Source organism: Budorcas taxicolor, chromosome 5 (assembly GCF_023091745.1).
Source record: "Budorcas taxicolor isolate Tak-1 chromosome 5, Takin1.1, whole genome shotgun sequence".
NCBI classification, from domain to species: Eukaryota; Metazoa; Chordata; class Mammalia; order Artiodactyla; family Bovidae; genus Budorcas; species Budorcas taxicolor.
The window spans coordinates 117,339,205-117,361,158 of record NC_068914.1 but is presented as its reverse complement, the minus strand read 5'-3'; the positions used below and the strand labels follow the sequence as shown (position 1 = coordinate 117,361,158).

General features: G+C 44.1%; 1 protein-coding gene across 3 annotated transcripts in view; it reads right to left on the bottom strand.

Annotated features, from left to right (window-relative positions):
* The window catches only part of HMGXB4 (HMG-box containing 4), a 32,145-nt gene extending 11,502 nt beyond the window's left edge, over nt 1-20,643 (bottom strand). For 2 of the 3 annotated variants that reach the window (XR_008199358.1, XM_052640199.1), the window contains exons 1-4: nt 15,678-15,745; nt 14,883-15,031; nt 14,553-14,631; nt 12,808-13,766 (exon numbers count right to left, since the gene is read on the bottom strand). Coding sequence is in view for 2 of the 3 variants with exons in the window: in XM_052640199.1 (XP_052496159.1) it covers nt 12,808-13,766; nt 14,553-14,631; nt 14,883-15,031; nt 15,678-15,708 (1,218 nt within the window). In the remaining variant the exon portion in view is untranslated. Of the gene's footprint in view, nt 1-12,807; nt 13,767-14,552; nt 14,632-14,882; nt 15,032-15,677; nt 15,746-20,589 lie in introns of those variants that run through there. The other variant, XM_052640200.1, reaches the window with a different exon arrangement.
* Between the last annotated feature and the right edge of the window lie 1,311 nt (nt 20,644-21,954).

Below are 21,954 nucleotides of genomic sequence, written 5' to 3'. Positions count from 1 at the left end.
TATGGACCGCAGCATGTCAGGTTTCCTTGTCCTTCATTATCTCCTGAAGTTTGCTCAAAGTCCATTGAGTTGGTGATGCCATTCAACCATCTCATCCTCTGTCACCCCTTCTCTTCCTGCCCTCAATCTTTCCCAGCATCAGGTCTTCTCCAATGAGTCGGCTCTTTGCATCAAGTGGCCAAACCACTGAAGCTTCAGCTTCAGCATTAATCCTTTCAATGACTATTCAGGGCTGATTTCCTTTAGGATTGACTGGTTTGATCTCCTTACTGTCCTAGGGACTCTCAAGAGTCTTCTCCAGCGTCATGGTTTGAAAGCATCAATTCTTCAGAGCTCAGCCTCCTTTATGGTCCAACTCTCACATCCATACATGATTACTGGAAAAACCATACCTTCAACTATATGGACCTATGTTGGTAAAGTGATGTCTCTGCTTTTGAATATGCTGTCTAGGTTTGTCATAGCCAACACTTAAGACAATAAAAGAAGCTGTGTGACAGCTCTGACTTGAATTCCCAAAGGAATTCTGAAACCATTTTTGAAGAATGGAAACAACCCTGAGACATCTCCCAAAGTACCTGCTCTGAATGAGATAGCACTTCTTTGGCTATAAAAATTATGGCATGTTTGTTATAAATTTACCTTCAAAAATTTCAGACCAGTTTTTTTAAAAACAGCTTATTCGTAGAACTGACATTTGGCCATATTATAAAACTTGAAAGGAGTTTTAACAATGTTTCCTTAGACAAGTTATAAGACTGTGAAAGGTTATTGCCCTCTATTTCACAAGGCTATCTACAGCTATAACATAAAACTAAAATGATTTTTATAGAATGAATCACAACTCTTATTCAATACACTAGATCCCAATCCACATCCTGAAGAAAGGAGTTCCTCTCATAGCTCTCATAAGGACTTTATTCAGTTGTGTAGAAAATAAGCCTGAATTTTTTGAGTACCTGTACTGGGTATGTGAAGTTGCTCAGTTGTGTCTGACTCTTTGTGACCCCATGGATTGTAGCCTACTAGGCTCCTCCATCCAAGGGATTTCCCAGGCAAGAGTACTGGAGTGGGTTGCCATTTCCTTCTCCAGGGGATCTTCCAAACTCAGGAACTGAACCCGGGTCTCCCACACTGTAGTCAGACACTTTATAGTGAGTAAACAGGATGAGCTTTTGAAGCCCAGATCTTATTCTAAGGCAGTCAAGCAGCATAAAATGGTGGAAAAATTTTAAAACATAAAGTTCGAAGGCCCACCATCTTTTCTCAGCTTCACCTTATACTAACGATTTGATCCGGAATAAAACACAGGAGAAATGGATAGCTCTTCTGACATGTGACGTTAAAAGTATTTCAGTGGCAAAGAAGGAAAAGCAGAGACTAACAAGGAGGAGATCACAAAGGAAACATAGTAACCCATCAAAGTACTCTGTACTCTTCATTTCTTAATATTTACTGAGCATCCACTCTATGCCAGACATTGGGAATACAGCCAAGAACCAGACACAGAATCTAACAGAGGAGACAGATAAATGTGTCATCATAATACAATGTGACAACATTACAGGAGAAATACTGGCTGCTATAGGAATATGCAACAGGACCGCCTCACTCATCAGGGAGTTGAAGAAGGTCCTCCTTGCTGGAGGAAAGGACATTTAACTTAGACGCTAAAGCTGAGTAGAATTCACCAGGTGAAGAATGGTACAGGTGTTCCAGGCTCTCAGCCTGGTGACACTCATCAGAGAGGGAGGTAGGAGATGACGTCAGAGAAGCAGGGAGTGCTCAGAGATGGATGCCATGTAAACTGTATTGAAGAGTAAGGGTTCTATCTGAAAGAGGCAATTATTTCAAGCAGGAAGTCACTAGGACAGACTGCAAATTTATGACCATGGAGAATGGACTAGAGGCAGGGAGTCCTGTGGATGTGAGACGGCTGCTGCAGGAGCACCCGGGAGGGGTGGATGAAGGCCCATGGCCAAGACAGTGGGGTTGGAGAGAAGCAGGTCAATTGAAAGGGAGGGAGAAGTTAACAGGATTTATCAGACACAATGTGGCAAAAGAGAAAGACCCTGGGCTTTGGGGCCGACAGAGCTAGGTTAGTATCCTGACTTTAGTTTCCCTGTAAGTAAAACCTGGATGATACTACTGAGCTTGGATAATACTGTTTTCAGAGGTGGGAATTCATCAGTTTGGCACTTCAGGAGGTACTCAGTCATGTTATCTCCGTGGTAGGCAGGATCCTAAGATGGCACCCAAGATTTCTGCCCCTCTGGTGGACATGCCTTGTAAAAACGCCCTCCCTCGACTGTGGGCAGGACCGGTGAATACCAGAGGGTGTCACGCCCATGGACCATATTATGCTGTATGGCAAAAGGGGATTTTTACTGGTATTAATTAAGGTTCCTAAGAACCTATCCAGATGTAATTAAGGTTCCTAAACGAATTGAATCCGAGTGAATCAAAGAGAGATTATCGTGAGTGGGCCTGATGTTATCCAGTTCAGTTTGGCTGCATCCGACTCTTTGTGATCCAAGATATTATCTGGTGAGACCTTAAAAGAGGTGAGACCCAACAGGAGACACTCCCCTGCTGGCCCTGAACAAGTTGCCATGAGTTCTACAACTGAAAGGAACTGAATGCTGACAACAACCTGGCAGCTCTCTAGCCTCAGCCGAGAACCCAGTTCTAGCCAACACGTGGACTCAGTCTTGTGAGAAACAGAACAGAGGGCCCAGAGGAGCACTGGCTGAACTTCTTGAGGTGATATTAACAAATGGATACTGTGGTAATCTGTGATGCCATAATAGAAAAGTTAATTTCTATTCCATGTTTTTTTTTTTTTTTACACAATAGAAGTTGTAGCATCCAAAAAGCCAATATGAGTTTTCTTAAAAATATAAATTCTGGTGAAGGGGGATAGGGTGAATTCATCTTAAACAAGACGAAGAAAACAGTGGCAAGGCCCTTAAACATTTCATTTAAATAGTAAAGGTCTTAGTTTTAGTATTCTTCTGATGAAGCCAGTCCTGTTCAGAGATGCTACAGGAGTGAGTTCTGGGTGCTGTATCTCCTTTATTAACTGAGTAGCAGCCTCATATCCCCAGATGCGCTAAGTGTTCTAGTCCTTTCAAATCTCCGTTTATTGTGCTCAAGATAAAATGAAGTGGCATCACAGAGAAAGATATGAGTTCACAGTTCTATACTTGGCCATGAGAGAGAGAGGGCGCTACGGACTGACCAGCCTGGGTGACTTTGCTCTGAGGACCCAGTCCTTGGAGCGAGTGTGACGGAAAGCATCAATCTGCTTTCCTCAGATAGTTCCTGTATGTCTCCCTCAGTGTGTGCGCCTTGCTGCCCAAGGCTGAGTCTGACGGTGGAGCCGACATAATTACAAAATAAAAGTATGGCTTCTCAACATACACCGATGACTTCATCTGGTGAAGAATGGGCTGACATTCTGTTGGACTGAGCATCTACTGGCCTTCAGCTTTCCTAAGGGATTTTCAAGGGAAACTCTTAACAACTTTCACCTTATGTGCTGACCTTAGAACCTAACCTTTGTGTTATAAGATGCAACTCCAGCCTAAGGATTCAAAGTCTGGAATTCAAACTTGAGGGTTAAATTTTTTTCCAGGGCATAGCCATTTTTTCCTAAATTAACAGCCAGAAATAACACATATAGTGGATGATCTCCAGATAAACAAAATATTTCCATATGATTCTAAATGCAAGGCCAGTAATTTCACCCTAGAAATTTTTTCTGCTGTCCCACACAGTATGTTAGAATCTTAGTTCCCCATCAGGGATTGAACCTGAGCCCTCTGCACTGAAGCTCAGTCTTAACCACTGGATCCCCAGGTAAGCCCACACCCTAGACTTCCTATTTTTATAGCAGAAATAGGATTTTAATATATTCAAGTTTAGCACTTGCTGTTTACAATAAATCACCACTCCTCCCCCACTCCCAAACTGGTAATGGAGAAGGAAATGGCAATCAATTCCAGAGTTCTTACCTGGGAAATCCCATGGACAGAGGAGCCTGGCAGGCTACAGTCCATGGGGTCTCAAAGAGTCAGACATGACTTAGCAACTAAATAACAAACTGGTAAACCTTTTTTGTTTCACCTATTATACAAACATTCAATCCCTCTCCCTACCGCCAAAATCTTGTGACTTATAGTGGTTACATCTGGAATAACTAGGGGCTCTCCTTTAACAAAATGTTAATACTTTGAAAACTTGGATACTTTATAACTAGTAGCAAATAACTGCAACAAATCCACTTAAGCATGACTCAGGAGGTTGTAATTTTACAGCCAGACCTCCTTTTAAATGTTTGAAGACATGTGTCCCAATATCAAGACCTTCCAAGAGCAACTTCTTAATGTGTTGTATAAAGCAGTCATGCTGAACTCCTTTAGAGCACAGAACTCTTTGTGAAAGTCAGATAAAAATCACTCCTTGAACCCATCTAGGACTCTAGTTTAAGAACCTATTTTTAAAGGGTAAAATATCTGGGGGTTAAGGCAAAACATCTTCCCTGGTTGCTCACTCGGTAAAGCATCCGCCTGCAAAGCGGGAGACTGGGTTCAATCCCTGGGTTGGGAAGATCCCCTGGAGAAGGCATGGCAACCCAGTCCATGGGGTGCCTGGGGAATCCCCATGGACAGAGGAATTTAGCAAAACATAATTTATGAGTTTTCTAAATAAACTTGGCTTTCTTCTGCTGCTGATGTAACCCAATCTCTTCACTGATGTTAATACTGTGCAGGAGATGGTTACCAAGGCTTTACCTGCGGAAATTCTTTTACTGCTCCCAATAACCCTACAAGGTAGGTTTCATCATTCCTGCCATTTTAAGATGAGAACCAGATACCTGAGGCATAATGTTTATTATAAACATTCTTTCTGTGTCCTTTTATCAGAAAAACTTGGGGTCAAACCCTTGTACTGCCACTAAACAGGTATGCATCCAGGGGCAGATTATTTCACTTTTTTGAGCTCGTTTCTGTGAAATGGAGATGAAAATACCTACACCTCATTGGGCTCTTGTGGAAATTCATCAGTACACCATAGATTAAAAAAACTTAGTGCAGTTCTTAGACTGTATGAGCAATTCCATAGCAAAGTTCTTATCACCACTGTCATTTACTAATGCCTGCTTCCTGCCTCCCGCACGTTTTCCACCTTTCAGCTGGCTGGATTCCCTGTGGGTCTCTGAACGCCCTGCCACCGCTCATGCCTTCACACGCACTCTCCACTTCTTGGCTGGAGTGCCCACTCCTCCTTTCCACCCTTCAATTCCTGTCTGGCCTTAAGATTCAGTTTTGGTGCTGCCTCCCTTTGAAAGCTTCCTGGTCACCCCTAGGCTCTCCTTGGCACTCGGCACACATCTCTGCTGAGGTTCAACCCACTGGGTACTTTCCAACCCCTCTTACTACATCGAGAGCTTTTTGAGAGCTGACACTGTATCTGATCAGGGCCTGGCACAATGTACGTGCAGAATAAATATGTATTTTATGCATAACCAAGTGTCAGAATTGTGTGTGAAAAGCACATTCATTTGTATTCCCTCATCTGCTTCTGGATGAAGCAGGCTGGGTGCTTGTTCATTAAGACTGTGCAGAAAAGAATAGGGCCAGAGTGGCCCCTTGATGCACCTCCAGCTGATGTTCCCCTTCCCCAGCGCCCATGAAGTGCTCCAAGGATCTGCTGTGAACTTGTTCTGTGACATCTGCTTTTGCTCCTTAGGGACCCTGTTTTCTTGCTGGTTCTTAACTGCTTTCCAAATAGATGCTGGTTGCAGAGGTGGGTTCCTAAAACGTGGGTGTTAATATGAAAAAACAAAACAGAAACAAAACCATAAAAGCAGCACCCCCTTGCTCACTCTAATTTGTGAAATGAGTGGCTGAAAAAAAAAGTTTTGTTTTCAACTATATGTTATGCTTCCAAGGAACTTGGGATGAAAACAGTTGCTGTAACAGCAGCTCTTGATTGAGCCACGCCCTGTGCCAAGCATGTTACTCATTCACCTGATTTACTCTGGCAACCCACTCCAGTATTCTTGCCTGGAGAATCCCATGGATGGTGGAGCCTAGTGGGCTACAGTCCACAGGGTCGCAAAGAGCTGGACATGACTGAGCGACTTCACTTCACTTCTTCAGCCCCTTTCACAAGTGAGCAGGGAAGCGAGGAAGCCATCTCCAGAGAACAAGTCTAGTAAGTAGCGACCAGAACAAGAACTCCCTGGAGCAGGAAATGGCAACCTGATTCAGTATGCTTGCCTGGGAAATCCCATGGACAGAGGAGCCTGGTGGGCTCCAGTCCATGGAGCTGCAAAGACTTGGGCATGACTGAACGACTGAGCACAACACAAGCAAGAACAAGAACTCAGGATGACTGAACTTGAGTCCAAGCTTTCAGCCACTTTATTACAACATCTGCCTGTCTCCACAGCGCTGATCTCAGACACCAGCGAACGGTATCAGTCTCAGTTCCCCTAGGACCTACATTTAGCTTTGTTGAAGGCTTCCTGTGGCACTGGGTAATCATCTTAAGTATTAGAAAGGCATGCACTATAGTGGAAAGAGTACAACATTAGGGTTAAAGAAACCTCTATTAAAATTCTGGCTCCGTGTCTTGTCTTCTCAGCTACCTCCTCTGTGAAAGGGAGCTAACCATACCTATCAGTCAAGACCCCTCTGTGTGCAAAAAGGCCTCAGAGAGCCTGGCATGTGGCAGGCCCTCAGAGATGGTGCCTCCTCATTGGTACCACTTCTGGCTATTGTGACTCATTTATGTAATACCATGACAAGACAAGTCTAGTTATCTCTCAGAATTTAGTTTATTTGTAGATCAACAGCAATGTCTGAGCGTGCCAGGCACTAGGCCAGCCTTCGTTTGCTTAGAGCAAATGAGATCACTCTGGAAACATAGAGATAAGTGAAGACATGCCTCTGAAGTGGCAATGTCACAGATCTTATTTCAAGTGGTAGTGAATGGGGTTTTACTGATTTAGTAAAACCGAAAGTAAGGTATCTTTGGATTTCCCTGGTGGTCCCGTGGTTAAGAATCCTCCTTCCCGCGCAGGTGCCATGGGTTTGATCCCTGGTCTGGGAAGATTCCACATGCTTCAGTGCAACTAAGCCCATGCACCTCAACTACTGAACCCACATGCTGCAACTACTGAAGCCAGAGTGCCTAGAGCCTGCGCTTGGAAACAAGAGAAGCCACCACAATGAGAAGCCTGAGCATCACAACTAGAGCCCCGACTCGCTGCAACTAGAGAAAGCCTGCACAAAACAATGAAGACCCAGCACAGCCACACACACACACACAAAAGGAAAAGTGTCTTGGAAATGCTACCATATCCTGCTCCTCCAATATAAACCAAAAGACCCCCACTCCAACAGCATGATCTTAAAGGGGAAATGATGCATCAAGGTACCACCTCACAATTTCTCTATTCCTCCTGGAAAGCAGGATTCAGTAACAAAGGAACAAAGAGGCAAACAAAAAAGCAAAAAACCTCCTCCAAGATAAAACTCCACACTGAAAGTGTCTCCATGAGGGAGACAGTCAAGTCTCCCTTCTTTGTATCGACAGTTATGGTTCTTTAGGAAGAGCTCCCCCCATGTCACTTCTCCTTCTCATGTGTACTCTGCCAACCTGGCTTCCGCTCTCCCCATTACACCCAAACTTCTGTCTTTACGAGGCCCTCTCTGGTCTCTCCTCCAGCACCCAGGGCCTCTCTTTCCCCTCCAGGGCCTTCGTGTGTGTTACATGATTCCGCTTTGGGCTCGATGACCTCTCATACACTCACACGTTTCATTTACTGCCCACAAACACCCAACTTCTAACCCTAGTTTCCGGTGGTCCATCAGACTCAAAGGCCTCACTTTTCTAGTGCTCTCTGGAAAACCTACTGAGATGATGACTTGTCACTGATGACTTGTCAGTGACAAATTATAAGTATCGAATGGTCTTTGGCTAACGTGCCGAACACTGTGCAAAGTCAAGGGTTTCCAAACTTTGTTGAGTCACGGTGCCTGTGCAGGTCTTCAGGTGGTATACGTGGTTTTTTTTTTTTTTAATTTATAAATTTCCTTGTTTAAAAAACATATTTCTTTTTTTAGCTGTATGGCATGTGGGATCTTAGTTTCCCAACCAGGGACTGAACTTGTGCCTCCTACAGTAGAAACTGGTGTCTTCAACACTGGACCACCAGAGAGTATATGCTTTTTATCACAGCAATCACTGAAAACCTAGCTTTGAAAAGATACGGCATTACGGAAAGGAATGGAGTATAAAAAGATGTTGAAACCGTGAATTACCTCACTCCAGTAGTTCAGAAGGTACTTGACAGATGGCAAATATGGCTGTTTCTCTTGAAATTTTAATGTTGAAAAAAATCCTGTGGCACCCCTGTGAGTTTGCTGTTGGTGCCCCAGAGGGCCTTGGCATACAGAGGCCCTAAACATCTTTCCATGCATCACCTCACAGAACCTTAACAACCCTACCAGGTCGGTCCATCCTCACCCCCAACTAATAGAAGGAGGAGTTATGCACCACACCCAGCACTGCACAGCTTCTAAGTGGCAGAGCCAGGAATGGAGCCCACGGCGCTGGCTCCATGGCCTCGCTCTTCACCACTTAGCTTCACCACACACTTAGCTCTGCTGAATCTCCAGATTCTTATGTCTTGGAATCTACACCTAACTTTTCTTCTTCTTCCAAATCAGACATTGTCTTGCTTCTCCACGTTTACTGCTATCCTGGTCACAGAACCTAGGATAGAAAGGGTACCTGGAGGCCTACCACTTCCACAGTGAGCTCCTTGTGTGTGTTTTCTGCAGGCCAAGGGAAGCTGTTCCTGAAGCCTTCCTTTCTATCTTGAGGTGAATTTTCAGATAGTTCTATTTTTTTTGGCTGCAAAAAGTAGCATGCAGGATCTTAGTTCTTCAACCGGGGATCAAACCTATGGACCCTGCAGTGGAGGTGCTCAGTCCTAACCACTGGACCACCAGGAAAGTCCCTCAGATAGTTTTTTTATACTGAAACAAAGCCCAGGGAAGGATTTTTTTTTTCAAGCTCCATGGAAATTTTCATACACAGTGGAAACTCAGTGTATGTCCCATAAATAATCTGTTGGAGAAATAAAGAATTGCATTCAGAGTAATCAGGTTTTAGCTGTGGACAGTCACAATCAAATACTGATTCACAGTAAGACTTTTTGCTATAAACTCAAATTCATTTTTCACTAGCAACTGCTCACCACTTGGGGAAGTTATAAAAAAGTCCTTACCCTTGAGGAGATTATAATTTTATCTTCCCAGGCACCCAGGTTCAAAACCTGAAGGGACATCTATGTACTCACTCATGTTTCTAGCTCCCCAGAGCCAAGCCCAGCTGCCAGATCTTGTCACTTTTTCCTTCAGAGTCTCTCCTGAATCTGTCTCTTCAATTTTATTTCTAACAGGCTTTCATTACTGACCTCTGACTATAGTAATTTCCTGGGTGATCTGCCTCAAGTCTCTCCTCAGTCTAAGCCACCAGGTATAGCTTCATCATTTTATTCTTAAATTATCATTTACCGCATATTTAAACCCTGCTCAGAACCCAAAGTGCCATGGCCAAATCTCTCACTTTGGCATTGGAGATTCTTTACCATTTGTTTACAACCTACATTTTGGATGCTGTTTTCACCCACATATTCATTCATTTGACATGCGTCACAAAATGCCTACCAAGGACATCAAGGAGTTGAAAGTAATCACAGTAGGTGGCTAAAAGAGTCCCTAAGGAGCTAAAACATCCTGAAGGAGCTTACCATCTTCAACAGGGGAAATGGAATACACACAAAGACAAATCCAATATAAAGAAGGAAATAAGTGCAATAACTGCCCATAGCAAGGGTGTTCATTAGATACTTATAACTGGAGGGTCAGGATGTCTTAGAGGAGGTGGCATTTGATTGGGTCTTGAAGGGGAAGCAGAGCTTCAATATGTGAAGGAGCAGAAATAAGGGGAAGAAGGTCACTGCAAAATACAACCCAAAGAGTGGAGGTCAGACTGTGAGGAGCAAGTCTGGTTTCTGCACAGTTGCATGCAAATCAGACTACTAACAGGTAAAGCTGAAAAGAGAGGTTTCAGGCTAAATCGCCATTATGAATGCTTGGGCAAGGGTTTGGACTTTTGATATTTATTCATTCAACAAGCATTCATTGATTTTCGACAATGGGCCAGACTGCAGATTATGTATTAGGGACAGAGTGGACAGCAAGACAGACATGGTCTCGGTCCCCCTGGAGCTTATGGTTTAACATGAAGACAGTAAAAATTCACCGAGGATGTTGAGCAGACAACTGTTATCAAGTGATACTTACGTTCATTCTGGCATCAGTGTAAGCCTAATCAACTGCATGGGGGAAGAGATGGAAAGAGGGCTGTTTATTACATTAAGTACTGAGAGATGAGGCAGTGGTGATAGAGGGCATAAAAGTGTGGAAGTTATTAAAAAGGAAGAATATCAGGCTCAAACCTTAAGTGGAGGGAAATGTAAAAATGAATTATAAGGTTGGAAAAAAACATTAGAAAAAGTGGGACTGACTGAGAAGGGGTATGAGAAATACCTCTGAGTATCTGTGATGAGGGTAGTACCTGTATCATGATAGAGGTTTGGTCACATAGGTGTGTGAACATATCAACACTCATCAGATGGTATACTTAATATTTGTGCATTTTTGCCATATGTGAATTTTACCTAATAAAAGCCCAGAAGACAAGTATTGAGCTTAAGTTAATGATATGCACACTGAAGTGTCTAGGGGTGAAGTGTATGATACATACAACTTACTTTAAGATACATTAACAAAGATAAGATAAATGGATGGATGGTGAAGCAAATGGCAAAATACTAACTACAGAATCTCAATGGGTGGCATATGGTGTTCATTGTACAATTCTTTCATGCTTTTAGCTTGAAAATTGCATAATAAAGTACTGAGAAAAATAATAAGCATATAGATTTGAGTCTGGGTTGACTGGTAGGACATGAGGATTCTAGGAGGTGATGGAGGGGGAGAAGCAGGTTTAGGGGTCTGGCGATGAGGCTTCATGAGTGATACACGGTCGTAGCCAAGGCATTCAGGTAGAAATATTATCAGAGTTGGAAACATAGGACCGGAGTTCAGCTCTTTTGCTGTCCTGCTTCCTAAACATCTCTCTGCCTCCATGTGTTCCCTTCTGCTGATTAACCTTTGTCTCCTTTAAGCTTTCTATGGCCACTTTGCCTTCCCCACATTTACTAGGAGGTTAATTAATGGCATTAGCATGTATCACTAGAGTGGAAATTCTTGGAATAAACAGTATCTTACACAGGAAATGTATTACTTCGTGAAATAATTTTGGAATAAACAATGAATAAAACCTGCCCTGGAATTTGACTGTCCAGTTCTTGATGATCCTTAGATCAGAAGGTACAGTTTTTTCCTTTCTGATCTGTATATTGTCTTAAACGGCAATCTTACTAGTGGGGAAAATCACTTGTGCCTCAATTATAGGCCGAAAGGAAATCACCAATCCCATATTCTTAATATAGTTGATTTTCTCTTTCTTAGTTGCTTTTCTTTTCTGATTTTACCTGACATTTAACTTTGCAGGGGAAAGGAAGAAAATGGTTGTCCTTGGGTGGTAAAAACTATGATTGATTTTTTTCTCCTATTCTGAATTTCTAAGTCTCTAGACAAATAACATGCTACTTTGATAACTGGGGGAAAAAAAGTTTATCTTTTAAAGGAAACCTGTAATGACACAGCCATCAGCCTCCAAAGTACAACTGCTAGAAAATTTCTTGAGTTGTGAGACAGAAATCAAACCAAGGCGGCTGATTTCTATTCCTTTCTTCTCAGTAAATGGTGAGCTTCCTGAGATCAAGAGCTATCGGCCCCTTGCTCCTCTTCCCACCTCTTAACTCATACGGCAGCACTGGTCTTGGCACACAGAAGAGCACTCACACGGTGAGAGAACACATCTGTGACACTAAAAAGAACACCACACCGTAGCCAATATCAGTTAGTGGGAAGCCATTACCTTATTTTGTCATTCTAATTTAAAAAATCTGTTTTTCAAGATGAACTCACAGAATGAATACCTTTTCATCTCTCAACTGCCTTAGGCAGACTGCACTGCTGAGTAAAAGAAATGGGGTTTGGCTCCTTCTATGAATTCCAAGGGCCAGTCAGAAAAAACCGTGGTATTTCTAAACCCATGCTTGGCACAGTGGGAGAACAACTCTCTCAAGAAAACCCATGAATAATTAAGATGGCTCCTATTTTTGTACCATTGGTACTATTTTATGAGTGAACGTGTTAGTTGCTCAGTCGTGTCTGATTCTTTGCAAACCATGGACTGTAGCCAGCCGGGCTTCTCTGTCCTTGGATTTTCCAGGCAAGAATTCTAGAGTGGGTAGCCATTCTTTTCTGCAGGGGATGTTCCCAACCCAGGGATTGAACGCGGCTCTCCTGCATTGCAGGGAGATTCTTTACCATCTGAGCCATCAGATTTATATTTCAATAAAACTGTTGCTTCTGTTAAAAAAAAAAAAGTGGACTAGAGATTGTGCAATGTTCTTTCCTGAGCCACCAGGGAAGCCCGGCGCTATTTTCTACTCTGCATCGTTCCAGTGGATTTATCTTGCTACATTCCCAATGGTTCACCTGCTTAATTCCGAGTCCACTTACCACGGTCAAGGAAAAAGCCTGCTTCACCTCTTGTCCTCCATCATACTTTAAAAACATGCCTTACCTTTTCTCCTCGGTCTCTCTCTCTGTCCTTCTCCTCTCTTTTCTTTTTTTTCTCGCTGTGCCCGTCTGTGTGGAGGCTGGGAAGCGGCGGGGGTGGGGTGGCGGCTCCAGTGTACGGGAGGCTGGGAGCAGAGACAGGCGGCACGGGGACCTCTCCTGCCACCGCTGCAGGGGGAAGCCCGGAACTCCTCTTGGACTTGGAGTGTCGCTTCTCTTTATGCTTCTCCTTGTCCTTCTTCTTTTTGCTCTTCTTTGACTTCTTTTTCTTCTTGATTTCCCGGTAAGAATCATCGATCACTAACTCCCCAGCCTCTAGCTCCCCGCCAGAGGAGGAGTCTGATTCTACCAGGATAGGTTCCAGCCCTGAAAGGTCAAGGTTAGCACTGTGGGATTCTGGGAACTGGGAGGCCTCAGAGCCACAGCCTTCGGGGCCAGGAGACGAACGTGGGTCTGAGGATGACTTGTGCTTCTTCCGGGCTGTTTTTAGAAAGCTCTGTAATTCGTGTCCTAGGAGTAAAGCACCCTGCTCATCCCGAGCTGACTTCTTAGAGGATTTTTTCACAGTTGCTTGTTGAGAGGGGTACTGAAAAGACTCCTCGTCAACGGAGCTGCTCCCCTTCTCCTTGGGCGAGAGGATAAGTTTCATCTTTAAGCCGTCAGGCTCACGGAGGGTCAGTGTCTCTGTGTTCACATAGAGCGGTTTCATTTTTTTGGATTTGTGGGAACTGCCATCCTCCAGGGACAGCTCCCCACTGCTTCCGCTGACTTTCTTCCTGTGGTGTTCCTTCTTACTCTCCGAATGGCTTGAGGAACTGGACGACTTTTCTCCTATCTTTTTGGAGGGTTTGGCGCCTGTGGCCAGAGGGGAAGTGATCGCTTTCAATAGGTCCATAGCTGTATCAGCAGACTGTGGGCTGGACTTTTTCTTTTTCTTCTGTGACGGCTCCAAAGACGAAATATCTAGAAGTAATCAAGAAAAGTAATTGTCCCTATTGGCAGAGTAACTTCTAGCAAGTTTCCTCTCTCACCAAAAACCCCCAACTAAGATGAGGAAGAGGCTAACAGGAATGACTGGAGGGGAGGCCCTTCAACTGATTGTAAACATTCAGAGATGATGCCCACGTGCTTCTTGGCTTGGTAGATCCTGCCTCTGACCCTGAAGACAGTTCTTGCCACTCAAGATGTTTTTCTTCACTGAGTCTTCACAAGCCACCAAAGACAGCATGCTCAGAAGGATGGACCGTGGCTGCGGGGTTACGAGTAGTTACAACTTTAGATTATGCTGAAGACAAAGCATCATTTGTTTCTGGGTTCAGGACAAATCCGTTCTAGCAAAGAGTCGCTCTCGTCAGCTAAGTGCATAATATAGCTAAGAAAAGCTGGTCTTTTGAGTGGATACGCACTGGAGTGAGAAGGAACCCACAGGCGCAGGCTGGAGGGCCCAGGACTACAAATGGCAAGAGGGATGCTAATAATAATGGGCACAAGATAAGTGGATGATTGGGGGGAGAAGGAACCTGGTACCTGGTGTATCACAAATGAAGACTGTTCTTCTATGCTGAATCCTCCAAAATACCAGCCCTCCACCTCTCTCCTCCTTCACACTGGTTTACCGGCACTCAGAACAAGAACCACTGTCCTGTTAAATAGGCCACTGAGTCAGCAACATCTGGATCTCTCTCCCCTACCCCGACTCCAAGAACCAGTGAAGAGTCTGTCCCACCTGCTGCCACTCCCCAGCCTCACCTCCATAGTAGTAGTCATCGGAGGAGTGCTTCCTCTTTTTCCTGTGTGTGTCCGTCCCCAAGAAGTAAAGCTCACTGTCCTGGAATTCAAGAGGAAGGAGAACTGAGCAACGAATAAGACGATGAGGCACAGGCACTTTGGAACCAATGTTGTTTTCTGACTTTGGAAAATAAAGTAACACACAGGAAATAGTAAAAAAAAAAAAAAAAAGATGTGAACGATGCTTATCTTTCTTTTTAAATGTTTTTCAAAGAAACATGTTTCTTCGAATACTAGGAAACACGCTATGAACTAGTTTAAACATTCCTAATTCAAATGTTTAGAATTTACCTTTAATTTCTTCTTGGAAGAATTCCTGACCTGAGCAGCGATTTCTTCCTCTTCCCTTAAAAAATCTTTGTAAGAACGTTTCTTTTCTCGTTGGCTTCGGCCAGCAGCTAGCCCTATGTCCTCAAAGCTGTGATCACCATCAAAGCAATCTGAGAAGCACAGGTTCGTTTGGGAAAGGAAACAAGAAAGTCAAGTAAGTCAAGACTGTATCACCACCCATGAAATGCAACAGTCCCTCCATTTCCGAATTAGAATCATGTCATTTGGTAAGTCCACTGGAACACAGGGCTAGATCCGAGGGGGTGAGCATTATGTCCTGATGAGTTGGCTGCAAATACAAGAATCAGACCTGAAGAAACAACACTTCCATGCTATGCAAAGGCCCAAGGTGCGTTCTGAGACATGGTTTCTTAGTTGTGATTTGGCAGGTGGACACGGACTTGCAGAAGTAAGGCTGAAAAGAATAAGGATTCATGTGCTGTGCTGCTCTGTGGGCGTCCACTGTGATTCCTATCCCCAGGCTCCTGCACACGGGAGCTGGCAAGGACCACGAGTGCTGCTGGGGATCACCCCATAGACTACAGAGACTTATGGCTCAGACTCTTGGGTTAGAACCCTGTCCCAGTTTGCGTTTCCATGGGCCCAGTCGGGGGATGATGTGAAGTTTTACTAGTGTTCTGGGTCATCACTTGGGAGTCCAGGCTGTGATGGCCAGTCCTGGTCTCTATGTCCATGGGCTGCAAGGATTGAAGAGGACACCCCCTTTGGAATGCTTCTCAGGTTAAGGGGTCATACCTTCTTTCTTCACGGAGTCATCATAAGCCATGGTGGTCCTGCAGGGCCTTTGAGAATGGGGTCCCTGTGTCCAGGCTCCTTCCCGTCTACAGGACCAGGTCTGAGAAACAAAGAAGGAAAACCCTCCTGTAATGCGAAATCACTGTGGAGAAGCAACCTTCCAGGTGGAAATGCGAAGTGATCCAAGGGCGGACTGGAAGGGCAGCAAGGAATAAAGGAGGGTCTTGTCACCACCTCCTCTTTCTGTTTGTAAATATACTAGGGATGAAGCTGTAGCAAGTGCATTAGGCTTAATTCGATTTGATTCATGAACTAAAGCTGTCAGTTGGGGAAGTATATAAAATACTTCCCATTAAAAAAACAAAAAACTTCAAAAATTCATGAGAACTTGTGAAATGCCAACAGGTCTAGTTACACTGAGACAGGGTGAAAGCCGACATGAAGTCAGAGGGTTAGGTTCAATTACGGTCACAAAATGCACAGACAAAGCAGGATGCAGAGGAAGACAGATCATGCTACGCATTTGAGACCACAATACCCTACTGGTTGAACTGGTGACAGGCTAAAATCTGTTGTACTGCAGTTTAAGCAGAAATGATGACAACATGACAGGGATAGTAAAGATCTTGAGAGCATAATTTTTTGGTGTGTATTTTGTTGGGCTCTTTGAATTTGCTCAAAATCACAGAAGTGTAAAAGTAGGCACACTTCTTACATTAGTTGCCCATAAAACAGCTTTAATGCTATCAAGCCTTTCTTAAAGGCTACAGGTGAAAATGGGCTTCCCTTGTGGCTCAGCTGGTAAAGAATCCGCCTGTAATGCAGGAGACCTGGGTTCGATCCCTAGGTTAGGAAGATCTTCGGAGAAGGGAAAGGCTACACTCCAGTATTCTGGCTTGGAAAATTCCACGGACTGTATAGTCCATGGGATTGCAAAGAGTCGGACATGACTGAATTTCACTTTCACTGGTGAAAATAAGGAGGAATTGCCACCTGTCCACTGGTGATGAAACTTTTATCATTATTAAGATTTTTACTAATCTGAAGAACTATTAAAATTTAAGTGTTCTAAATACTGCTTTAAATTTATTAAAATTACTTTTTTGGCATTCAACTTTATATGTCCATTTTGACTTTGAAGATGATGAGCCATAAACTGCACTCAAAGGTAAGGTTCTTCAAATATTTTTAGGACAGCCAATGTCACAATTCCTGCAGTAAAAGTTTTTGCAGGAAGTTTAAATTTTATATACTAAATATATTGAAAATGCCCTCATTCTGTTAGTGAAATGCTTAAAAGTTGATCTGATTATTTACTTATATTTTATTTTACCTTCGTAACTATAGTGGGGTTTAGAAATGCTGAAGGACACTTCAACGAGATATTGACAATCCCTTTGAGGAAGGTACAGGTAACTGTGAAGTATGTAACTTTTGGGAAAGAAAAGATGAATGAACAAGGGAAACTTTCCTAAGAGTTACATTTAAAATAAACCAAAAGAAAAAAGACCTACTTGTACAAGTCAGATAAGATACAATGCACAGATAAGCTTATGTTGAAAATAGAAAAAGAACTATTACCAGGAAGGATTTACAAGTAACATTCAGAAATGTAAAAAAGCATTTCTCCACTTCCCTAAGGAGAGGAAAGAAGAATGGACTTGGTCAAGGTAAGAGAAGCTTGAGTGAAGTGAAGAAATGAAATGAACTGGGTTCTTTTACAAATAATTGGAGAACTGCTTACTCAAAGGGCTTTTCACAGGAAATTATGGGGATATGAGGTCGGGTCTCATGTAGAAATTCATAATATAGCCAGTTTTTCTTTTTTTTTTTTTATAGCCAGTTTTTCATGTTCCAGTACTAAGCGTTAAACTTTCTCCAATAGAAATTACTGTTGCCCCCATCCACCCACATGGTGCAACTTCAGGAGGGGTCAGAGGAGCATCATCACAGGGAATTACAACCATTTCATTTAAAAACAGCATATCTGCTTACTCGCACTAAAGCATAGTAAGTTTATTAGAAGAGTATATGGACCCCATTCATTTTCATAGGCTGATAATGCCAAGAAATAGCACAACTTGTGACCTCAAGTTAAATGTTTTCCATGCCAAATGGATTCTGGCTAAGAACCTTTGAGAAATAACAGGCAAAAAAATCTGAAATATTCAACGCCAATGCGGCCACCAATCTGTGGTCAAGAACAAAATGCTCTTCTGTATGAAGTGAAGGCAGGTCCTGAGACTTATAACCAGGCCTTCCCTTTGGAAATATCAAAACTAACATAAAACAGAGCTGAACAACTAACAGTCAGAATAGGAATAAGTAGCTCTGAAGACAGCTCCAGAAAGAAAACAATGATGTCACTTACTGGACTATGAAAAGGCACTCATGGTCTCTTAACTGACTGCTTTGAAAAACAACCAGTGGATGAAAAAACTGTACAAGGGAACAGAAAATTAGGGGCTGATCCTCAGAGGCACAGAACAGCACAGAAAACGTGTGCTGGTGTTGGCATTTTGTGTTACAATTAGGTCTGCTATTATTTAATTTTTCTAAAGACACAGGAGGAGCATTTTATAAATTACAAGATTAAATAACCTATAGTAAAAAATGAACGGGGCCTGAAGGCAAGTCCAACTCAGTAAAGAACTGGGACAGTCAAGAGCTTAAAAAACTAAAATTAGATACAATGGTCTCACTCACTCACAGCTTGGGCAGACTGATGGACCCTGAACTTCTAGGTTCTTTCAAGTGAGGATATTATTGCAACCCAGGGGTTAGTTTTGGATGCTGACTCATAGAAGGAAGATGAAACCAGATAAAGAAGTCTCAAGCAACAGTGTGGAGGAAAGGCAAAGTTAGGGCAACATTTATATAAGATAACTCTCCTGATGTTCTTTCCAGGTCTTGAACATTATCCATGATAAATTCAGAGTCCAGGCTTAGGCAGCAGATTGTGAGGATTAATGAAATTGAAAAATATTAGGCTGGATATTCACATTAGAAAATAGAGGCCATAATTACATTAAATGTTGGCAAATGTAAAAACTCATTTAGATGGTTAAAGCTCATTCTCCGGAACTCCATAAATTTTGGTGTGTACAGAATTCAAAATTGTCAACTTCAAGAGGCAGGATAATTTTACAATTATATTCCTTTCAGTGGGTTAAGAAATGACAACAGAAGTAAAAGTTCATTATTTATGTTGTTTGTGGAAGTAAGAAATATGCCATCATGAAAAATGTGTACTTTTGGAAGGTGAAAATTATCAAACTTGTGGACTTCTCTTCAAGAGATGAAAAATGAGACAGAGCTACTCTTCCACTTGTAGGTAAGTATATGGTGATGTTTAGGCTTTGCTTTCGGAGTTATCAAAGCAATCAGGAAAAAAGGGGAAATCATCAGACATAGTACTTTGTTATTTTGAAAGCCTAAATTAAAAGTACTTTGGAAAAAAAGTTTCAGAAGATGGTGTTTTGAGGTCATCTCAGCCCCAGCATTCACTAGCAAGCTTCATCATCCCAAAATGTAAGTGTGTTTTGAAAAAGACAAAGAAAGCCTCGGAAACCCGAGGCAGTAGGCGAAATCCTGAGGCGCGGGTCCAGTTCAAGATGCAAGTCTTGCTCAAGATTTTCAAGATTCCACGTTCTCTTCTTCCAGCCCTTCTTTCAGGAACTCAAGCTGCCAGTCGGTGCAGGAAAAGGAAGATGCACATACAGCTGTTGCCAGTTTCTGAGTTGCTGCTGTTGTTACTTTGAGGATAGGAGCAGGGGATGCCTTCTCATTTTCGCCCAAATTTCCTCCAATCTCAGAACCCAGAGACTCGGAATTCTTGCCACTCCCTTCTCCACGAACCTACCTATGCAGCACTCACAGCCCCTGCCAGCTCTGGAAACTGCAGAGATCCCGACAGCCAGGGTTGGGGATTGAATCCTCTCATTGGGATGCAATTGAGCGGAACCACGACCACCACACAGATCTGCTGACAACACACATTTCCAAAAAAACCCAGCGGTACAAATTTTGACAAGCCTTATCCAATCAACAGGCTCTACTCTAGATTCAGTGGTTTTTGTTTTTGTTTTTATATTCTGCTATGGGGTAATATAATCAGCAACCAACTTAGCCATCAGGTAGCAGAGAGATAAGATGGTTCTCCTCTTCTGCCCGATAGAAAAATTAAGTGAAATCTACTAGCAACAGCTTTGGGGGGGAAAATGGGTCTGGATGGAGCAGATCCCACTAAGGAAGGCACGTTCAAACTGGGTCGCACGCAAAGATTACATACCACACAGGTTATTGCTACAAAGAGCCCCCAAGACCACCATTTTTGTGGTCCCCACGGCAAACCAACGGGATTCTCTTGGCAGTTTTGCAGCAACAGCTAGTTCAACAAAGCTGGGCGAAGAGGGAAAAAAAAAGCTCGTAGCATCCACTCCTGCCAGCCGCGCCCCGGCCCTCCCGTCACCCCGGCTCCCTTGCCCCTTGACAGCCCGGGGACCCTGTGTTCCAGGTCCTGAGCCGCAAGGCGGCCGCGACCCGGGTTCCCGCGTCCCGGCGGCTCCAGGCGCCCCCGAGGGCGGAGACGGCCGGGCAGGGGGAGGGGCGGCCTCGGCCCGCGGGCCCCCGGGGCGGCCGCACGCCCCCTCCCGGCCCGCACTTTCCCGCCTTCCCCATTTGAACAGCTCCCGCCCGCCTTCCTCCTTCGGCCCGCTCCAGCCCCTTCCCGGGGGCGGACTGCGGCCGCTACTCCAGTCCCCGGCTCGGCCCCTGGGCTAGGCCGCGAAGGGCCCGGGGCGCTCTCGGGGCGGTGTCGCGGCCCGAGGCGGCGGGTGGCAGCGGGGCGGGGCCGCTGCCGCCTGGGGGTGGGGGCCTAGCTCGGCCTCGTGGGGGCTCCGCTCGCCGCTACCTTCACTAGGCTCGCCCGGATCCCGCCTCAGCGCCGCCGACCGCCGCCATCTTGGAGAAGGAGAGAAAAGCGCGAGCGACCAGGGAGCCTCAGTCGAGCCCAGAGCGCAGACTCTGCTTGGGAAGGGGAATCCCGCTGGTGCAAGAGCGCCGAGCGCATCGAATGAGACGCTGGGCTTGCTGAGCCCCGGAGCTAGTCTGTAATAAGAATTTGTCCTGTGTCAGGCTTGGGCTAGAAGCTTTACGAACAGGACAGCATTTGATCCTCACTGCATCTCTGTGAGGTAGGTTCTGTCACATTTTACAGATCAGAAATGGGTTTCAGAGGGAGGGGTTAAGTGACTTGCCCAAGGATACACAGGTAGTTGGAGTGCAAGACAGGCTACCAGCCACTTCTAAGAGTTCTGATTCTTACTGAAGTGCTCTTTCCAAAAGACTCAGCTGTTTCCTTCAATATATTTTTATACAGTAACTCCTGTCTTTGCAAAGTCGTGCAGACTTTGCAGTGCTGCTTGTCTGGAATTTAGCATCTGCATTTAGATGACTGGCGTATTTGGGATGAGGTAGGCAGAATATATCTTTATAACAATGCACTGAAAAATAATTTGCATGGCAAGTCATCTGCATTTCTCCCCATAAATCGTTTGCATTTCAAAGTTAGAAAAAGTTTTCAGAGAAATGAAGAGCTGTTACACAAAGGAAGGAAAGTGTTTTGTTTTTTTCCCCATTTTGCTGTGGGGAATTTAGATCAATGGGTAGAAGTTACAGTGTGCAGCTCTTGGTTCAATATGAAGACGAATTAATTTTTCCAGCGCAGTTCAGTTATGTTTGACTACTTTGTAAGGTAGTGAGCTCCCTGTCACCAGAGGAGCCTAAGCAGAAGCTAGTGTCATAGTTTCTGTGGAGCAGGGAGTTTAGAGATATAGAATGGCTTCTCAGTTCAGTTCAGTCGCCCAGTGGTGTCCGACTCTTTGCGACCCCATGAACCGCAGCACACCAGGCCTCCCTGTCCATCACCAACTCCTGGAGTCCACCCAGACCCATGTCCATTGTGTCGGTGATGCCATCCAACCATCTCATCCTCTGTCGTCCCCTTCTCCTGCCCTAAATCTTTCCTAGCATCAGGGTCTTTTCCAATGAATCAGCTCTTCGCATCAGGTGGCCAAAGTACTGGAGTTTCAGCTTCAACATCAGTCCTTCCAATGAATACCCAGGACTGATCTCCTTTAGGATGGACTGGTTGGATCTTCTTGCAGTCCAAGGAACTCTCAAGAGTCTTCTCCAACACCACAGTTCAAAAGCATCAATTCTTCTGCACTCAGCTTTCTTTATAGTCCAACTCTCACATCCATAAATGACCACTGGA